The sequence below is a fragment of the Trichophyton verrucosum genome (assembly GCF_000151505.1).
Source record: "Trichophyton verrucosum HKI 0517 chromosome Unknown contig00118_1.f1.exp, whole genome shotgun sequence".
NCBI lineage: Eukaryota > Fungi > Ascomycota > Eurotiomycetes > Onygenales > Arthrodermataceae > Trichophyton > Trichophyton verrucosum.
Window position 1 is genome coordinate 19713 of NW_003315558.1, and position 18485 is coordinate 38197.

Below are 18485 nucleotides of genomic sequence, written 5' to 3' on the forward strand. Positions count from 1 at the left end.
TGGAACGTATCATACAGATAGCACCGGCCTCTTTCACAAAGAATATCTGCATAATATGCTGGAGTAGCAATCGAGACAGATCTTGTAGCTCTTCCGAATACATATGACAAGTTATGTGTCTATGGGAATAGGTATTAGCCAAGCACGAGGATTGAGCTATGGGGTGAATGAGAGAAAGCATACCATACTCTGCAATTCATTAGCAGTAAAATTATTTCCGTCCCTCAAAACAACGTAGTGCGCCGGTCGACATGTGCCCTGGATCCCGGCATGAGCAACCATGAAGAAGTCGAATTCCCGAGCCGTAGTGCAGCCACGATCAACCACTGTGCCTGGAAGGACATTCTCAGTTTTGTCGTCTAGTGGTTCGTTCAGGACTGGGTAGAATCTAAGATAGTTCGGTCAGCCCCTTATTACAAATATCATCACCATTTTAGAACGAAGGTGTATGTATATGCTTGCCTTGTATGGTGTCTTTTCCCTACAATAATAAGGGTGACCTTCGGATATTTGCCGTTTCGATAATAGCGATATACTGCATCGTTAATCTGTGGTAATTCAAGATCAAGAACCTGCTTATACTGGGACTCCGAGACACCGTCTCTGTAGATGATTATTTTCTCAGGAAGGTGGCTCTGGTCTTTCCAGCTCTTCAACCTCTCTATGACCATCTCACCCAAATTTTCAACCATTTCAACACAGTGAGCTTGAGTTCGAATACTCGCCGGCCACTGTCCTAGCATTGGGTCGCAGTTTGCAACGACGCCTGCTATGCTTGGGGCATTCGGTATGGAATCAGTTCCAGTGGGATGGGTGACATCGATCCCCAGATACATAATTGGGCATGACTGGTACTTTTTCAGTGGTTCAAGTTGGTGATTCACGCCCCCAAGCTTCAGATTGATTTTAAGAGCCAAATTTGCGAGGTATGAGGGCTGTATGTTGACCTGTAGTGGTTCTCCTGGACGGCCATTCTTTGGAGGTTTTGGCACCACGCAGAGTGTATGGCAGCCATGCTTCACATCAGCAGAGTATTTCACCTTGGAGTATATCTCTGCATCGTAGCGAGGGAGAACTATAAGGGTGAATTCTTGCTTCAATTTCTTGACACGTAAAAAATACTCGTCAAGGGAATTTTCAATGTCTTTCTCGTCTGGAGAAAGCCTAATAGTATCTCTAGAAATACGGTCCGTAGGCCAATTGATCCCATAATTTTTCATATGTTTGCCAAGTTCTGTCATGAACTGTGTAGTTTCAGGGGCACCCTGACCTCTATAGGGTATAATAATGAGACATCCAACACGATTATTGGGGCCAAAAGCACCAGGCTTGTTAAATGCAATATTCTTGGAGAGATTCCAACTGCCTGGTCTGTTCACCGTGACTGGGTATTTATACAAAAGCTGTGGAGGTGATAGTACTGATCCGGTGACAGCGAGCATGTTCCGTGCAACTTCAATCCCAAAATCCTTCTACAAGCTGTGTATCAGCAACTGATCACTATTAACAACATCATTACAAGATAGATGCGGCTTACCGGACTTTTGATATTGCCAGTATCTCCCATCACCCCCATAAGTGGTAAACCCCTTCGGACTATAGAGTTTGCATTAGCACCAGGGCGGCAGCAGGCCACTTTTATCATATCACTTGTCTGTCTGGCTGAGAGGCGTTGTCGTGCCGGCTGGCCAGGAACAACATGGCAAAGCTCAGCTGGCAGGTATATTGGTTTTCCTTTGCCACCAACATCTACCACAATCTGATCGTTTTCGATAAGGTCAATGCTGTAGACTGTTTCAAGGAATTAGCACTTAGTTACTACAGGCAAAGGTATAAACTACGTAAACTGACCTTGACGATAAAGTTCCCTGACACTGACTTCCCTTTCCCTCCCTCCACTAGGCCACTTAATTTGAATATTGTCAATGGTGCCTGGCAGATTATTCCGTTTCACAATAGACTGTATTGTTTTTATTCCAGTGGCCTGGCTGATCGCATTGTTCGGGCATGATAGCACCACCCTGAGTTTGTGAAGGAATTTATTAAGTTCCTGTAATCTCACAGAACCGCTGAGCCTTCTGCCTTGGTCGAACATGCATACCAGCGTATGGAGAGTACCAGCGTGGTAAAAAGCACCAGTAGAAACATTCAGGTTCAGAAGAAGACGGCCTGTTGATGGCCGCACTGAATGAAAAAATCCACGAATAGCATCGAGCCCAGCCCCTATTTCGTGTTTATTCCGTTGATCGTGAAGCGGGAAATGTTTGCTTTGACCCAGGAATTGAGTGTTTGCCGATTCGTTTGGGAAATGGGCGAGGACCACATTGAGAGCTTGGATGGCTTCATTCCTTTCGTCAGGGTTATATGTTTCAATGGAAGACTTGAGATCGTCTAAAACTTCCCCCATTCGAAATACCCGCTGCAGTTGGATAGTTACCTGGTACGAAGGGGAGTTGAGAGATAGCTGTTCCTCTTTCTCATAGTACTGGACCATTACCTGCTTCACGTTTAGCTCTTTTGTGGAGATAATTTTATCCTTGTAGTTTGTGGCAACGGGGTGGGAAGTTAATGACCTGTGGTTAACAAGTAACGAGAGGAGCCGGCGTGTTCGATGACGGCCGAGCTCTACTCCAGGGTCGAGCAGGGCATAATATTGGTATAAAGTGACTTTTTCAAGCCCCTGGATTTCAAAGTAGTTGGCCCATAGCTTGACTTTCCTCTCATTCGCATTGTTATATCCTGGTCTAACAATAGGTTTTGAAGGAGAATCACGCAGGGATAGATTCATGAGCTTTGTCTCGAGCGTAGAATCTCTTTTTGCAACCACGCTGTCTTCTAGGCTCTTCAATTTTTCTGACAGAATATGCGGGCCTCCACTAATTAGGACGAGTTAGAAGCTGGAATATAAAAGGCAAGTTAAAGGGCCGTACTCGTATATCTCCGGTGCCCGGCTCCCGCTAGGGGAGAAGGATGTACCTTCAGAACCGTGTCCGCCTCGAGGGGGAAATGATCGCCCTCTTCCTCGATACTCTCCTCTCCCACGAGATCCACTGCGGCCTCTGTGCCCACCCCTAGGGAATGAATGATTATTGTGAGAGCCTCCATCATCTGCACTGAGCCGCCTTCGCCAATCTCTTGTGTTCATTTTGATGAATGTGGAGGCAATCTTTTGACTAACACAATATTATTAGACATGTCAACTAGCGGTATGGCTGGCGGGTTGTGGAACTCAGGATAGTTTTATAGTAGTACGCTGTAGTACTTGATGTTTGCCATTGTCTATTGCGCAAAGACAAACATTCAATTCAAGGGCCTGGTATCTTAGATAACAAACAGTTTCTCCGTTAGAACCTTTGGCTATTCGATTAATAACGAAGAAATAAGTGGTTGGTATATGCTTATATTCAATCAGGGGTATCAAACGGTCATTGTTATGATTGTTATGCCACGGTGGGAAAACATGGTATAACCTGCTTCGCAGAAAGCCATTTGCTAATGTGATATAGAACTGTGTAAAATGAACACAGTTCCGTTTTCAAAGCCCTCCTCCTGTAGTTACAATCTTGTATAGAAAGGAGCTTGGTGCCGGCCGAACGGTTTTGAAGGCCATTTTGTGACTATTATTTGATGTATAATAGCGTCGGCAAAGGAAAAATTGGTGATCATGAGGTAACAGATGTCGGTGTTCAGCAGTATACTGTAGACAGGTTGTAATTAATCTGGACGACAGGACGGTGTATTCAAATAAACAGTCTAAAGATAGTGCTAAAGGGGACTTTTTTATACACGGAGGGCAGGAAATTACTCGCCATCGCTAGAATCATCCTCGGCCATACTATCGTCTTCGTTGTCATCGGTGATGTTTTTCTTTTTATTCTCCCGCTCTTGCGCTCGGCTGCTTTCCAATAGCTTTGCTCGTTCGGCTCTTTGAATTCGTTGAGTCTTGACGAAAGCGCCCAAAGGAGTCGTATCCCACTCAGTTTCTTTCAAAAATCCTTCCACCTCCGCCCGGTTCCTAGGCGCAAATGTAATCTTTGCCCTTCGCTCTTCAATCCAGCGGCAGTTTGCCTCAATCTTCTGTACCAAGAGCAAGAATATCTGGGATACTTTGGGATTCTTGTTCCCTGAAGAACGAGACGAAACTTCTTTGAGCCAGCGTTTGAGCATCACTACAACTGGAAGTGCAAGCTCAGGGAAAGCAATGTTCTTGGTCCATAGGGTGAAGTATTCTGAAAGGAGTTCTGAAACCTCTTCAGCTACACCATCTTGATATACCCGGGTTCTCAGATAGGATTTTGGTGTACGAATAGTGGTTGAAAAGTCTAGTGGTCGTAATGTGCTCGCCTTTGGAGGCTTTTTCATCTCTGCAGAGTTCAAAACTTCTAATAGAGCGGATGACAGAGGGATGTAGGTTCCGGTAGAAAGGGACAAGCGGAGAAGAGATCGTGTGAGTTGGAAACGAAGAGGAAAATACTGGGCCGTAGGTATGAGACGCATAGCTCCAAGGATAATTTGAACGACAGGGTATATCAAGGGGCGGAGTGCACATTGTTTTCCCGCCTTTGCTTCTACCAAAGGATCGCAATGGGCTGCCAGAACTCTGGACCAAAAATCCAATGAGTGTACATACTGCCAGTTGTAGACAGCCTTGTACGAATCCTTGGTTGGATTGGTAATACTACCCCTCAAATGGATAGCGAGCTGTCGAATGAAGGTGAAGCCTGTTGTATAAGCAATATTCTGATCAATACCCCAGAGCTCTGCAGCAGAGTTCTTCATCAGGTTTATACCAGGAAGGGTGTGAACTGAAGTGTTGCGACTGCCCTTAACAACACCCTCGTAACTGGCTTTCAAAACTCCTTCTCGAATTCCAGCGTCCCCAATAACCAGGAGCTTCCTCAGTATCAAAAACGCAGTGATACGTGTAACCTCTGAGTTTGAGGCTTCCGACCAGTGTCCAACAACTGTCTTTATTAGGACTTTTAGCAACTTTCGGAATTGTAAGATGTATGGAAGCATTGGCTCAATGGCAGATATTGTAAGCTTCAGAGCTGCGGCATCGGAGAGGGTGGTGAGAAGCTGGTGAATGGAAGACACATGAGATTTGATTAGTGGCGTCAGAGTTTTGAACTTCTTTGAATCGAGAGCAACTCTTATTTTCCCACCAGCTGTCTCCTTGACTGGCAAATGGTGATTTAACACTTTCGGCACTTCCTCAAGTGCGGTTATCAGGACTTGGTGATATACATCCGGGTCAGATATGGTGTATTTTCGGTCTTCGTTGTCCTCGTCATCAACATAGGCGGCAATACGGAAAGCTAGTACAGCTTGTCTTGTTGCTCGTAGAGAATGTTGTAATAACATTGATTTCTGCCACTGTTTTACCATTGGCATCCTGAGCGTCTTGTCTAGAGTCAGGTCTGTTTCTTCGCGCTTCTTGGACTTTTTGGACTTCTTTGCGGCGGGAGCCTCTTCTTCTTCGGCTTCACTTAGCTCGTCCACCTCAGCAAGATCACCATGATCTCCAAATTCCAAAAGTTCAGCATCGTTCTCTTTAAGGTATTTGTAAAATTCGGGGTCCTTCTCCTTTAGAGCCTCCAGTTGGTCCTTGTGAGCCTCCAGGTTGTCCGAGTCGCTCCCATCAGACTCTTCGCCCGACTCCATTTCACTCTCCTCATTGTCGCTTCCATCTTCTATTTCGACATCCTCCTCCTTCTCCTCCGCACGCTTCCGTTTACCGGTCTTTGGGGCGACGTCCTTCTTCTGTTTCTTGGATGATTTCGTAGCAGCCGGTTCATCTGCAATTTCAAAACCGCCGGCGAAAAAGTCGTCTACGGCCATATCTGCAAATGCAGCGTCCTGCTGGGCATCGGAAGTCGTTTTCTTCTCATTTTCCTGTCTGGCAGCTTCTTCGAGCTTTGCTGCATTTTTGGCCTTCTTTTTATCTTTGACTTGATGGCGCTGTTTGACCTTTGAAAACTCTCGTCGCCGGTCAATTGTATCCCTAAGATGGTTCTTCTCGAACTTCTTAGTTGACTTCTTGATTCCCATTTTGAATGACCCCAGCAAATCCCTTTGCGACAGCTGTTGGCAGCAATCTGTCGGCTTTTGGTGTGAGTCGCGGTTTTCATGAATTTTTCTTTTTTTATTTTTATCTTTTTTTTACCTTTTTTTGACTTTCATCGACAGGCAGGAAAACATGTTTGCATCTGAATCAAAAATGCCAAGACAATAGCTTAACTGCACGGTCCTTGCGGCGCTTCGTCACAACGACAAACAAGCATCAAGCATCCAAAGGCAACAGAAATAACTACAACCAGCGGCAGAGCAGAGGGTGTACAGCGATCCACCAGCAGAGAGGAGCAAGATGTTCTCTCAGAGACCACTATCGTATGCGCCGACGCCTTACAGCTATACTCCAAACACAGCACTATCAGCCACCATCAGCTTGGACGAGGTGAGGAGTTAGTTCCGTCGAGGTCGGGGTTGATCTACTAACTATATAGCAGGAGGTTAAACCGTTTTCCTCGCCCGCCGAGAGAGATTTGTACGAGTCGCTCGCAGAAATATATAGCATTATTATAACGTTGGACGGGTTGGAGAAAGCATATATCAAGGATGCGGTTACGGAATCAGAGTACACAGAGACATGCGCTAGGCTACTAAAGCAATATAGATCCATCCTCAGCGATGATACCGTGGCCACCGAATTCGTTGATTTAGACACATTCAAACGTGCTTGGGAGGTATGTTATACTTATAACTATAGGCCATATGACACTAACCTAACAGTACCATCCAGATGGAATGTCCACGCGCCACCGAGAGACTACGCATCGGCCTTCCTGCAACAGTCGAACAACCCTCTCATGCAATCTCCCAGAATACAGCTACAGGACCATCGGCATCCGGAAGCCTTATACTTACTGCCACAGAAAACTTCATAACTTTCCTTGATGCACTGAAGCTCAATATGCTCTCTAAAGATGCGCTCCATCCGCTCTTGTCAGAAGTTATTCAGTCCGTGAATAAAGTGACCGAACAAGACTTCGAAAATAGAGGAAAGATAATCCAATGGCTTATCACGCTAAATCAAATGAGAGCTACGGAAGAGCTCAGCGAAGAGCAAGCTAGAGAGTTAGCATTCGAAATGGAGCAGGCATATCAAGGATTCAAGGCGACTCTAAACTGATACAAGCTAGCCTTATACCCTCTATATCGGAACCCCGCTATTATTGGATAGGACACTTCTCTGCCATTTACAGGCAAATTATGCTTATCCAGGCCCAGGCTTTGCCATTGCTCCATCTGGTAGAGCCGGAATCAGAGTATCCTCCAGATATAAACACTCAGCTCTCATCTGCCGCCCTCACTACCATACCCGTTATCTCCACAGTGTCATAATACCCCGGGAGGGATGTTATCCTGATCACTATTATAAACAAGCATGTTGGACATTCGAGGATGTTGGAACTTTTTTATTTGGGTTACGATGCAAGGTGATCTGAATCTGGTATGACTGAGTAGTGATGGATAATATTTCCTATCGTAAGTTCTCCTAGTTATAAATACAATGACCGCCACTAAATACGCCCCAGAGTCGGAAATCAGTCCTCATCACTGATACGCAATGTTGTCAGCAGAGCACGCATGCCACCCATCCTTAACAGAGCAGCCATCCAGATCGCTTGTTTGATTCCCAAAGCACGTCCAATGTATTCGAACCTGTTGATTGCCCAGTCCCGCAACGAGGTCGGGGCATACGGCAGATCTCCGGCAAGACACAACGGCCAAAGTAAAACATATCCACCAAGTGCTCTGCCGCTTCTTCCAATATCTGCACCGTCTTGTCTTTTCATTTCGATGCTTCCTAGATCATAGGGCACGCTGGCACATATGTCAATCGCTGCCTGTAACGCGCCTGCTCGACTCTGCTCGATTAGAAGAGATAAGTTGTCGTATTGAGCATACAGAAGTGATGAAGGAGAAAGCTTGGCAGCAGCCTCTTCAATAATTTCCGTTACAAGGATACGCGCGCCGCGTATAGCGTTATATATGTTAGGGACAAAGTAATCTGTGTAGGTGTGGTAATATTTTCCATAGACTTCGTCTGCCGGCGACGGTGGCATCTCTCGATCGATAACAGCAAGTGTTTTGTAAGGGTAGAATTCCCAAAGCTCATTGTAAAGAGCAGTAAAGTCTTTTTCCTGAGCGAAGGCTTGGGGTATAATATCTTCCGGCAAGACTAGGCTGCGGTCTTCAATTTCGGCGCGTAAATTGCATAGTTTGACCAACAGTGTTGTCACATCTTCAAGGAGACCTTCAGATTTTGGTAGGCAGCCTTGCTGCTCCCGTGGTACACCTTGAAGAAATGGGGGTGCTCGCGACGAAGTCAATAGGCAGCTGGAAAGCTATAGTGTGTAATCTATTAGCGAGGAGTGTTCTTTAGTCAGGCAACTACAGAGAATATGGACATACAATTTGGCCACGAGCCTGTACAAACATCCGAAAATTGATAATGTCTTCTGGACCTGGCTTGGAATTTATTTTTAGCAGAGCAAGGGCTCCCTCATGATGACTTCTCCAGCTGCTGAGGGATCGATTACTTCGACATGTAACGACCTACTAATGGTTAGCTCTACTCTCGTAGACTGTGATGTGTTTTGGAGAGGGAGATACCTCAAACATGCCCAGCAACATGACTGTATCAAGGGCTGCTGGCTGCCTTGCCTTGGCAGGGTCTCGCAACATGGCATTCGTCAAAGAAAGCGCATGGCCATATTGCTCTCGCGCTGCAATACGCAGATCTGCGGAGTAATTTATGTTTGCTAGCGTTGCCATCCCGACAGAGGCCATACATGCAAGTACTGCATCTGACGTCGTAGATTGAAGGCTATGTAGATATCCAACTCGTCCGGAAGTTGGAATGCAAGGTACAACGTAGTTATGCAGAAAGAAGCAGATGGCCTGCTGATTCAGACTGATGGAGAGACTTCGTGAGACCTCCTCTGGGGTATTTGACGAGGCTAGGGTAATTAATTTGGTCGATGCAATACTGTTAGTTAAGTTTGTAGAAGTACTCGGGCTGGCATTTTTGCTGTTTCTTTGCTTGGAAGTCTTCGTGGATGCTTTATGTGCCGTCTTACGGGTCTCGTCACGAAACATCAGATCCAGCTGGTTTCGATATCCGGTGCATGTCCGGCCGCCCTTTGAGCATTGAAAGCATGATGGTTCGGTTTGGTCACACTAAAATGGATTAGAACATTTTCATCTCTTTTCTGATGGGAGAGATCCTCGATCATTAGGCTAGGCAGCCGAGTAATTATGGAGGAGTACCTTGATTTTGCGGCGTCGGCATTCATTGCAGCCCTTGCTTGGTTTCCCACAATATACCATTTTTATTAGTATATGCTTTGTGTCCTCGTATGGCCATAGAGAGTGAGAGGGTGTCAAAATATCGAACTAGTTGACGTTTTCAAGTCGAATGTTATGCGGGGGATGATCAAGTTTATAACCCCCGTTTAACTAACTAGTTAATTAACTAGCTAGTTAGTTATCGCCCTCCATAGGGGGAAAAACTTTGTCTCAGGCTGAAAAGCTTAGGTTGAACAACATATCAAGCTGCAGGGCAACTGGTCCTCTTGCTGAGAGGTCCAGCTTTGCACAGAATCAAGCAGGAGGCTGATGTCTCGTATTCGGCGACTCATCCTGGAAATTGTTTGATGCGAAGTTCAGCTGCACGATTTAAGGTTCCGGTGTTGCTGCGCCATGGCGGCTAGTTAGCGGGCTGATTATATAAGCATATTTAACCTAACAGCAAGTTGATAGGGGATGAGACATGAGACAGTAGATAGACAGGAGGCTTTGGAGAAAAAGGATGAATTTGAAGATCTAACCAGCGAGGTTATGCTATCTTGTTCCAGCAACCACCAAGTACGACAGTTTATCAGAAGGAATGAGTTTTCGAAAAAAAGAGAAATCTAGGGTAATCCAAACAGCGGCTGTTGCCAGCCGATGTACCAACTATCTGGAATGCGATTCGTCGGGGGAAGTCATTGGTAACCCATCCTCGCAGCCCTTGGCCTCATGCTCTTGTTCGTATGCTGGAATAAATTCAGGGGCATCACCACGGAGTCTGGAGGGTTCATTGGCACGGGGTGACTGGTCAGGTTCATTTTCGTGATGGGCATTCTGTGATCGATTCCATCCCCAGGCTCCTGTCTCATGGGTACCAGGCTGTGTAATGTTATTAGCTAAGTTTCCAACCGCATAAACTCGAAAGGATATAACACACGCTTGGGGTCCAACTGCTATTCACAGAGGGAGGAATGGAGCCTGGACAGCTATAAGATGGATAAACCCCCGGCATTGGTGACCAATACGCGTGGTTAAAACTGGCCATTTCACGCGCTGACGCGTAAATTACTCTATTCGGAGTACCGAGCCATTGTGGGTGGCTATGGTTGATCATAGGATATTCAGTCATTTGATAATAAGGCAGTGGGTTCCAAGCAGGGTCGTAGTAGTTAGGGTACCAAACAAGACCAGCTATGACATTTGGATCAGGATTACTATCGATATCTCCCGGGGCAGTGTTTGGCGTGCTATCACTAGATAATTTATCCTGCTATAATAAGTATCGTTAGCTTATATATCAAGGCAAGGATGGCAGGAAGCTTACCTTTAGCTTATTAAACTTCTTCTGCTTTCGCTCTATAAACCCTTCTGCATTTTTCTGCTTTCTGCTTAACTTTGATTTACCCGTCATAGCGACAGATAACTGTGAAGCAAAGCAGGAATAATAGGAAAGCCACCTCTAAAAGGGGATAAGGAGATATATGTGTGAAATTGGAAGAGAGCACAGTTAGTGGCTAATGACGCGGCGATGCAGCTTCAGACAGAGCTTGAAGTATATAGGTAAAATTATAGATATAGTGCCTGAAGCTGGATAGGACTAACAGTTCACCTGTGGCTCACGTGGCATAAGTCCTGTGGTATGTCATATGTCCTTCCACTAGTAGGGATAGCTGTAGTGGACCATGCAAATAGGAAGACTCTGGAAAGACTTTCCTCTTTGTACCAGCACAAAGATTATGTCATAGGTATTATAGAGAATCCGTAGTTTATGAATAAGCCAAAAACGGTACTTCAGCGAGACATAAAGAGTCCGGTTCCTAGGTGGTTTTGTCCGGCCGGATGACAGATGTCGAGGATACAAGAAGCGCTCATGAAAATTTCGCTACCTCTCCCGGTTGACATGGTAAACAGAGCCTTAGGAGCAACCTGTCATCCAAAAATAAAACCATTATAGATAACAGGCAGCAATACTAAGCCAACAGCCTTGTATTACGCCAACTGACCTACTCGTTGCTCCTTTTCGTGCTGCGTGTGAAGGACGGGCGAAAGAATTTGATAGTGCCAAGCCTTTGTGCTTCTGGCAAGGAAGGTGAAAATAAGCATAGAAGTTACATTATTATGTAAGATGGTCTCGATGTCTCATTGGCTACACATGATTCTTGGCGTGGGTAGAGCCGCAAACCATGAGATATCGAAGTGTAAATCGCATGGTAACAAGTTGATTCAACGACTGACTAAGGGTGAGAGAATCCCACGCATTTGGGTTATATATATGTGTGTGTGAGCGCACGACGAAAGCAAATTCTATAACGGGGGAAATTGGTCATCAAGGCATCAGGGGAAGTCGTACATTAGGGCATACATGGCAACGCACTGGCAAGTGGAAAAGCACAGGGGAAAATAAACAAAATAGCAAATAACAAATGAGATCTATTCAACGAGTGACTGGGGTCAAAGAAAGCAAATAACGGAGCAGAAAACATCAGAGTGGGACAAATGAAATATCCAAACGAGTGACTTGGGCCAGAAGTAATAGAACAACAATTGATGGTAAACCAATCGGACGGCAGATGTTTCAAGGCGCGGCGCGGATGCATTCCCTACCAGCCAATACCCTCTGTGCATATCGGCGAAGGTTTGCATTGTATATGTTGAATATATGTTTTGGCTGATGGGTACAGGAGCATGGTAATTATGGCCCGCGATCCTATCTTGCGTTCCTTAACAATATTTCACGAGCCTGTGGAAGTAGGTTAGTTTTATCGCTGTTTATCCCAACAGATTGCGTTGCGATCGTGGGGAACTTACTTCACAAGCTTTAAAAACGGCGGAGCCCGGTCCCGCATTTTTCACAAGTCTTTGCATACTTGGGGTTGTCAAACTTGCAGTTGGGGTTGGGGCAGGTATTAGGCATGGTGAATGTTGGATTTGGGAGTGTTTAAATTGTTCGATTGAAGGTATAAAACTTGGCTGCTAAATGCAACGGTGACAGGCTGTAGTGGGCTTGCAGTGGGATCGATGCTGGCTGATAATTGACTTGGTCTGAGTGATGATAAGAAGGAGAATAAACTACAAGATCTAGCTCGCCTTATATATTGATGAAAAGAATATTCCTCATGCAATATTTTGTTTCCTCGAACCTCACCATGGCGTTGCTGCCTGCTATAGTCGAGGCACATGATGGTATAAGCCTCCCTGGGAAGTGCCTTGGAGTTTTGGGATGTATAGCCATTGCATGAATTTTCAATAGATATGGAATAATTTGTAGAAAATACTGTTCATGTAGTTAGCAGATTGGGGTATCAGTTGGTAGGGTTAAGGTGCGGCTCGCCCCGCTGGAGATACCGCTCTCGAAGTGAGGCTACAGGAAATAGTAATGCATAGGCCACGGAGGTGGGTATATGGCATTTGTATATTTGTCATATGGGAATGGGATTGGTCTGGTTTCCGGCGGAATACCAACGAGAATGTTCCGGAGGCTTAGAGCCGGGGAGCATGACCAAAGGATAATTTTTTTTCATGCATTGGTATACCAACACGCTAGACAGGGTAACTATGATACAAATCAATGATATCATATCAGGCTTGGAAGGTGACGTTGTTCTCGCTTTTGCCGGGGTCTAGCTTTGTTGGATGCCTTTGTATTCTAGGTATCGGGAAATCGGCATTTCTGAATAGGGGAAACTCACTAAGGGCAGCGAATCAGCAATTAGTGGAGGGAGAGTGGTTCTACGGTTGGACTGTAGACCGTCGATCTGACTTTACCCAGAGTTATCTTTTTGTAGAGACCCTTGCACGAAGAGACTGGCCGTAAAAAGGTGCCAGGGTGCTTGCATTAGCGTTGCCTTGGCCCGGGGTTGATTGGCAAGGAGGAAAAGTTTTCGTTAACGCCGCACGACCCCTCTCTACACGTCAGCGGCGTATCGTCCTGTTTACTGAGGTTAACCAATAGACATCAGATTTAAGATGTTGGTTTTTGAGGCTCAACAACAGGGGTTCTCTGTAGGTGGTGCATATTGCGGCACAGCGACTCTATAAAGCGGGCTGATGTTTTCCTGCCAGGCAGCAACACAACCATCATCGATCTATTACTCACATATCCATCAAGATACTCTAGTTAGTGTTTTCACACCCATTCATCCACGTCCACCATGGCCCAGGTTGATACCACCGTTGATACTACCAAAGAAGACCCCACGCCGTGCCCAACATGTGGGTGGTCTGATTTACGGCGAAGCAGATGCAGCCACATAAGTCAGGTCAAGCTCGTCAATGCCATAAGCAACCGAGCTTGGTGGCATATCGGCAGTGACATGGTTCTGAAAGAGGATCCGTACGACAAGTGGAAGACGTCGGAAGTTGCCAATCTCAAGTTCATTCAGGAGAAGACCACAATTCCTGTTCCGACGATTGTGAAAGACTGGGTGCAGAGTGACAACCGCCATTTTCTTCTCATGGAGCGCATGCCGGGAGAAACTCTGGATACACTGTACCAGAAACTATCCACTGCGGAGTTGGAGGCTATTGCTGACCAAGTGGCGGAGCTTATCCAGCAGCTTAGGCCACTGCAGTCCCCTCAAATTGGTGGCATCGGAGGCACACCACTACACAATGGCTGGATTTTCGTTAACAATATGGAGCCAGCTGGCCCATTTTCTTCAGACGACGAGCTTTGGGACTGCATGAAAAACGGCTTAGCCAAAGTCCCAGCAAAAGCCGTGGAAAATCTTCGAAAGCGCATGCCAGCCTGCAAGCCATATACGTGGACACATGATGACCTGAGCTCATCGAATATCGTGGTCAAGGACGGGAAAGTGACTGGGATTCTGGACTGGGAATTCTGTGGATATTATCCTGTCTGGTGGCAGTATGTGTCTGCTGGGTCGGGAGACCCAGAGGAAGAACGATGGCTGAAAATCATGCATGGCAAGGTTAAAGATCAATACCCGGAGGCAACAGATTTTTTCAGGGATCTTCGTTCCCTTACCTATTATCCAGACTTGACTGAACACGGCAAAAAGACACTGGAAAAGCTGATGGCAGACGGGGAATGAAGTACCCTATGCTTACCAAACATGTCGAGAAACTGAGGATCAGGATCGAACACTAAAGGGAAAAGCGAAGGAAGATAGCCAGGGAGGAGGGCAAAAAAAGAAGAAAAAAAAAAAAAAAAAAAAAAGGAACAGTGGTGAGAGCCTAGTTGTAGTTGTAGTGATATTATTAAATGACGAAACATGGTGGTGTATTTAGTTTATCCTCCTGCCGCTCGTTAAACAAGTCTATTGAAATCCAAAATCTATTATGCTGTTTCGTTAAATCATTACGTCTATGCCGGCGACTTCCAGGCCCAAATTGACCACCAGCAGCGGACTTCCACTGGTGATCCATCCCTGCCTGCCCAGTCATCATAGCCAATCTCTTCCCCTTCTTCGAGGATATATAAGCCAATATGGTCCAATCTTTTCTTTAGTTCGTGTACCTGTGGGAGGTAAACTTCACGTAGGGGCAATTCCAGTACGAGCCTTGACGAACTGTTGGAAGAGATATGCACCCCTATAGCCTGAGCAAGCCACCTAGGGTGGTCAGAAGAATAGAGAGGGTCTGCAACGAGAATTACATCGTACTTCTCGTTACTCTGTAAAGAGACGCCAAACTGAAGGGACCAGTCTAGCACGCCCGTAGTGATGCTTGATTCGACCTTGGAAATCAGGTCACTATTCAAAGAAACGTTGTGCGTAAGATTAGGCACAATAGGGGGCAAGTCAGTGAGATGGACTGAGGCTGCAGCACCCCATACTGCAGCAAAAGATATGCCAACAAGACCGGTACCCGCCCCAAGCTCAAGAGTCCGTAGTGTAGGATTCTGGTCATGAGAAATGGGAACCGAACCAGAAGAATGGAAAGTGTGAAGCCTCTTAGATAGCATATATGAGGAGACCCAAGTTTTGTTGCCTAGGTTGTCGGATGTCAGGGATGGCTCATGTAGAGTAACCTGGAATGCGGAATCAGCGTTCATTGGGATTGTGAATTCCCGGGACATCGAGGGCATGGCTGTATAACCAAGTTATTAGACACAATATATATATATATATATATATATGGGTCAAAGCACGACGAGAGTCATACCATTTCTACCCGCGCGTTCACAAAGCCTGGAGCTTGCCGTATCCCATATCTTTTCCTTTAAAGTGTCCGATTCAATCCAGGCCAAGGGACTGCCGATTATCGAGGTAAGATATCTGCAGATATCTCCATCTTGAAGACGCGTAATGTTTTGAGCAGAAGACTGGGAAAATGTATGCGGGCGAATGGTAAATAGGTCCAAAGCCTGGAGGATATCATCTGCGGGGGGTTTGGTGTAAAGCTGTGGAAGGTCGAAAACTGCGATAGAAATGTTAGTTTCGATAACATCATATTGGAGGAGTACTTAGAGAATATGGCTATTACCATGAACAGGGTGACTCTCGGGGTCCCTCATCCTGGAGCAGAGGGATACACAAAGCCCCGTGGCCTTCTCGTTGTTGCACCAGCTGGTGTCTGCACGAAGATCTTCGAGATCTTCAAGACGGTAGTTTTTTTTTTTTTTTTTTTTGACTTTTACAGAAGGTTTAGGATGTGTTACATAATAAGTGACTAAGTAGATTTCGCTAACCTTAAATGGGTTAAGGTGATCTTGTGGCAAAACCCTATTATTCAGCTCTCTCTATTCCCAAAACAAACCAAAACAAAAACAAAGCACAAAAACAAAAACAAAATACAACCAGATTTCTTGAACTACACACTACCTGACCACAAACCGTTATCGTTATTTTACCCGTTGATTAGACAACCCGCTATAATGCTATGAGCTAGCTACAGGGAGACTATCTATGCGATAGTTCTCGTCAATTTTCATATTGAACGCAGCCATAATGGCACCCACTGAGAAACGCCCATCCCGGGGCTAAGTGTTAAGAGGAAGACCGCGTGGTGCTGGGTGTGGTCAAGGCCATATCTAGAGATTGCTCAGGGTAATCCCTCTAACACTGAAGGAGGTATCTGGACTGCTGCCATAGTAGAACCAGCGGCGTTAGCAGAGAACGGTCATGCAGCTAGATTCGTTGACCGAGGACTGGGGTCGGGTGAGACTTCACCAGGCTCTATGTACATCGTATATCACTTGGCCAGTGCTAGTTATGCTACGGAAAGCGATGCTATATACATGGCTAGGTGCTCAAGGGATACTGGATAAACCGTGGCAACGCCGTTCGAGATATAATGAAATACCACCTCGTGCTACTGGGAATACTATGGATCCCGGTCATATGCCTAACTTAGGCAACTGATCTACTCCGTACCGACTATGTATCGACTTTCCATCTGCAACATCCACTGAAGGTGCCGACACAGCTGGATAAAGACGTCGAGCTCGTCCCGTTCGATAGAAAGACAAGACCGTGCCAGGTAACCGAGTCACAACACGCCCAGCCCAGTCCTGTACACCACCATCACCACCAGGCATAACATTGTGTCTGAAACAAGCAATCTCGCGCAATCTTGAAGTACCCCTCACTATGCCACCTCTCGCGGCTCAATCGATTTGTTTGCCACTTGAGATGCACCGGATACCTGCCAATTGAATACGAGGGGTTACAAGGCTCGCGTTTTTGTATTCTCTTGTGACACCGTGCTTGCAGAGTACCAAATTTTATGGGGAATGGCACTCAAGTCCTCACGAGGTTCGGATGGCTGGCATGGGAGCCGGCTCAACTTATGAGTCTGTTTGAAGATGAAATCCGGCGTCCTTGCCACTTAAGCCACGGTCAATCTGTGCATTCATCGTTCGGCAAGGGTATTTCACAGCCCGGGGTGGGATGGTTGTTATCCAATTCGTACAATGCTGATGGAACGCCTGTTACGGCTACCCAACGCACATACACCACCAGCGAACAGTGACGCGAGAGGACTGCGGTGTGGAGTGTCCCATTTTTGCCAACAAAACCTCTACATTTCTATCCTGCTCATTCGGCCCCCTCGTTTATTGATAATAATTTTCAACGACGGGGGAGTTTCACCATACTATAACCTGTGATGAGTGGTAACAAGAGAAAAGTTGTGCTTGGGGGCTCGGAAACATGTCATCACCTTATCCTGGGTCTTAACGAATGGGTGTTTCATGCTTCTTAACAACGCCAGATTGTCCGACTTCTCAAAGAAAGAATGGAATGGTGATACTTGTACCTTATGGTGTAATCGGTCGACACTTCTAAGTCCCCAGGATAGGTACCTTATCATGTGGAGCTGCTTGGTTCCATAAAGGTGTTGATATTAGCCATTCTAGTGATGGTAGTGACCATTCAGATATTAAGGATGATGATTGGACACCACCTATTACACCATTTCATTTGGTGACCACGATGTGCTAAGGCCCGTGGTGGCTTAGAAAAACGCCTACAAGGCATAATATTGGTCGCTTTCAATTACTCTATCCCGGAAAAGGCACGACAGACTCAAATATTCTTTCCATCGAGATACGGAATAGGAAGAGGAGGATGGATGAGCTAGAGCATACGAAGCAGGCTCAAATTGCTCAAGCAGAGCAGGATAGCCTGCGGAGTCCTTAAAAAGGATGCAAAAGCGCAGGGGGCCTGCAGTGCCTATATAACTTTTCCATCCAAGCCAAGCCTAACAGGATGGAGTGTCAAGTTCTAGCGCCTAAGAACTCGCTCGAGACGTCTTGCCAGAGAACAATGGCTTTAATGTGTCTGCCCTTATATATTGGAGGCAGGATGATGGTACCCATACACCCACTTTGAGTACCCACTATACCCGCCGCTCCACTACGTGCTCTTTTACCTAACCGGCGGACGCAGTCAAGTCTCTAGATTTCCTGAAGCAACTCTTGGTCAAATGGCAGACCTTTCGACCTGTTTTGAACCTTATTTGTCGATGGACTAGGGGCGGCAGCAGATGTGGGATAGAGCGCTTTGTTTTGTTCCACCTCTGGCAGTGGGTATCTACTCCCGATTTGGGCAATCGGTCATTCCTTTACTTTGCTGCCATTTCATTGCCTTCACTGAGCCCCTTTCCTAGGCCGTGTAGGCCCTTGTTTTCAGTATTTAGGACAGAGCCCTATTATTTAGCAACTA

At 46.0% G+C, this 18485-nt stretch overlaps 6 protein-coding genes across 6 annotated transcripts; 2 read left to right on the forward strand and 4 right to left on the reverse strand.

Annotated features, from left to right (window-relative positions):
- Window positions 1-425: 425 nt before the first annotated feature.
- Window positions 426-3105, reverse strand: TRV_01483 (uncharacterized protein; the record flags this gene model as incomplete). Its single annotated transcript, XM_003024300.1, has 4 exons — window positions 426-1472; window positions 1538-1791; window positions 1852-2842; window positions 2977-3105. 4 exons carry the CDS (start codon window positions 3103-3105, stop codon window positions 426-428), a joined length of 2421 nt encoding a protein of 806 aa, XP_003024346.1.
- Window positions 3106-3801: 696 nt separating this feature from the next.
- TRV_01484 (uncharacterized protein) lies at window positions 3802-6051 on the reverse strand (the record flags this gene model as incomplete). The annotated part of the gene is made up of 1 exon (XM_003024301.1): window positions 3802-6051. One exon carries the CDS (start codon window positions 6049-6051, stop codon window positions 3802-3804), a length of 2250 nt encoding a protein of 749 aa, XP_003024347.1.
- A 316-nt stretch (window positions 6052-6367) lies between these two features.
- On the forward strand, window positions 6368-7192 carry TRV_01485 (uncharacterized protein; the record flags this gene model as incomplete). Its single annotated transcript, XM_003024302.1, has 3 exons — window positions 6368-6457; window positions 6507-6746; window positions 6803-7192. 3 exons carry the CDS (start codon window positions 6368-6370, stop codon window positions 7190-7192), a joined length of 720 nt encoding a protein of 239 aa, XP_003024348.1.
- A 415-nt stretch (window positions 7193-7607) lies between these two features.
- TRV_01486 (C6 finger domain protein, putative) lies at window positions 7608-9165 on the reverse strand (the record flags this gene model as incomplete). Its single annotated transcript, XM_003024303.1, has 3 exons — window positions 7608-8411; window positions 8479-8587; window positions 8627-9165. The coding sequence occupies 3 exons, from the start codon at window positions 9163-9165 to the stop codon at window positions 7608-7610; spliced, it is 1452 nt and encodes a 483-aa protein (XP_003024349.1).
- A 4343-nt stretch (window positions 9166-13508) lies between these two features.
- On the forward strand, window positions 13509-14411 carry TRV_01487 (uncharacterized protein; the record flags this gene model as incomplete). Its single annotated transcript, XM_003024304.1, has 1 exon — window positions 13509-14411. One exon carries the CDS (start codon window positions 13509-13511, stop codon window positions 14409-14411), a length of 903 nt encoding a protein of 300 aa, XP_003024350.1.
- A 272-nt stretch (window positions 14412-14683) lies between these two features.
- On the reverse strand, window positions 14684-15397 carry TRV_01488 (uncharacterized protein; the record flags this gene model as incomplete). Its single annotated transcript, XM_003024305.1, has 1 exon — window positions 14684-15397. The coding sequence occupies one exon, from the start codon at window positions 15395-15397 to the stop codon at window positions 14684-14686; it is 714 nt and encodes a 237-aa protein (XP_003024351.1).
- Between the last annotated feature and the right edge of the window lie 3088 nt (window positions 15398-18485).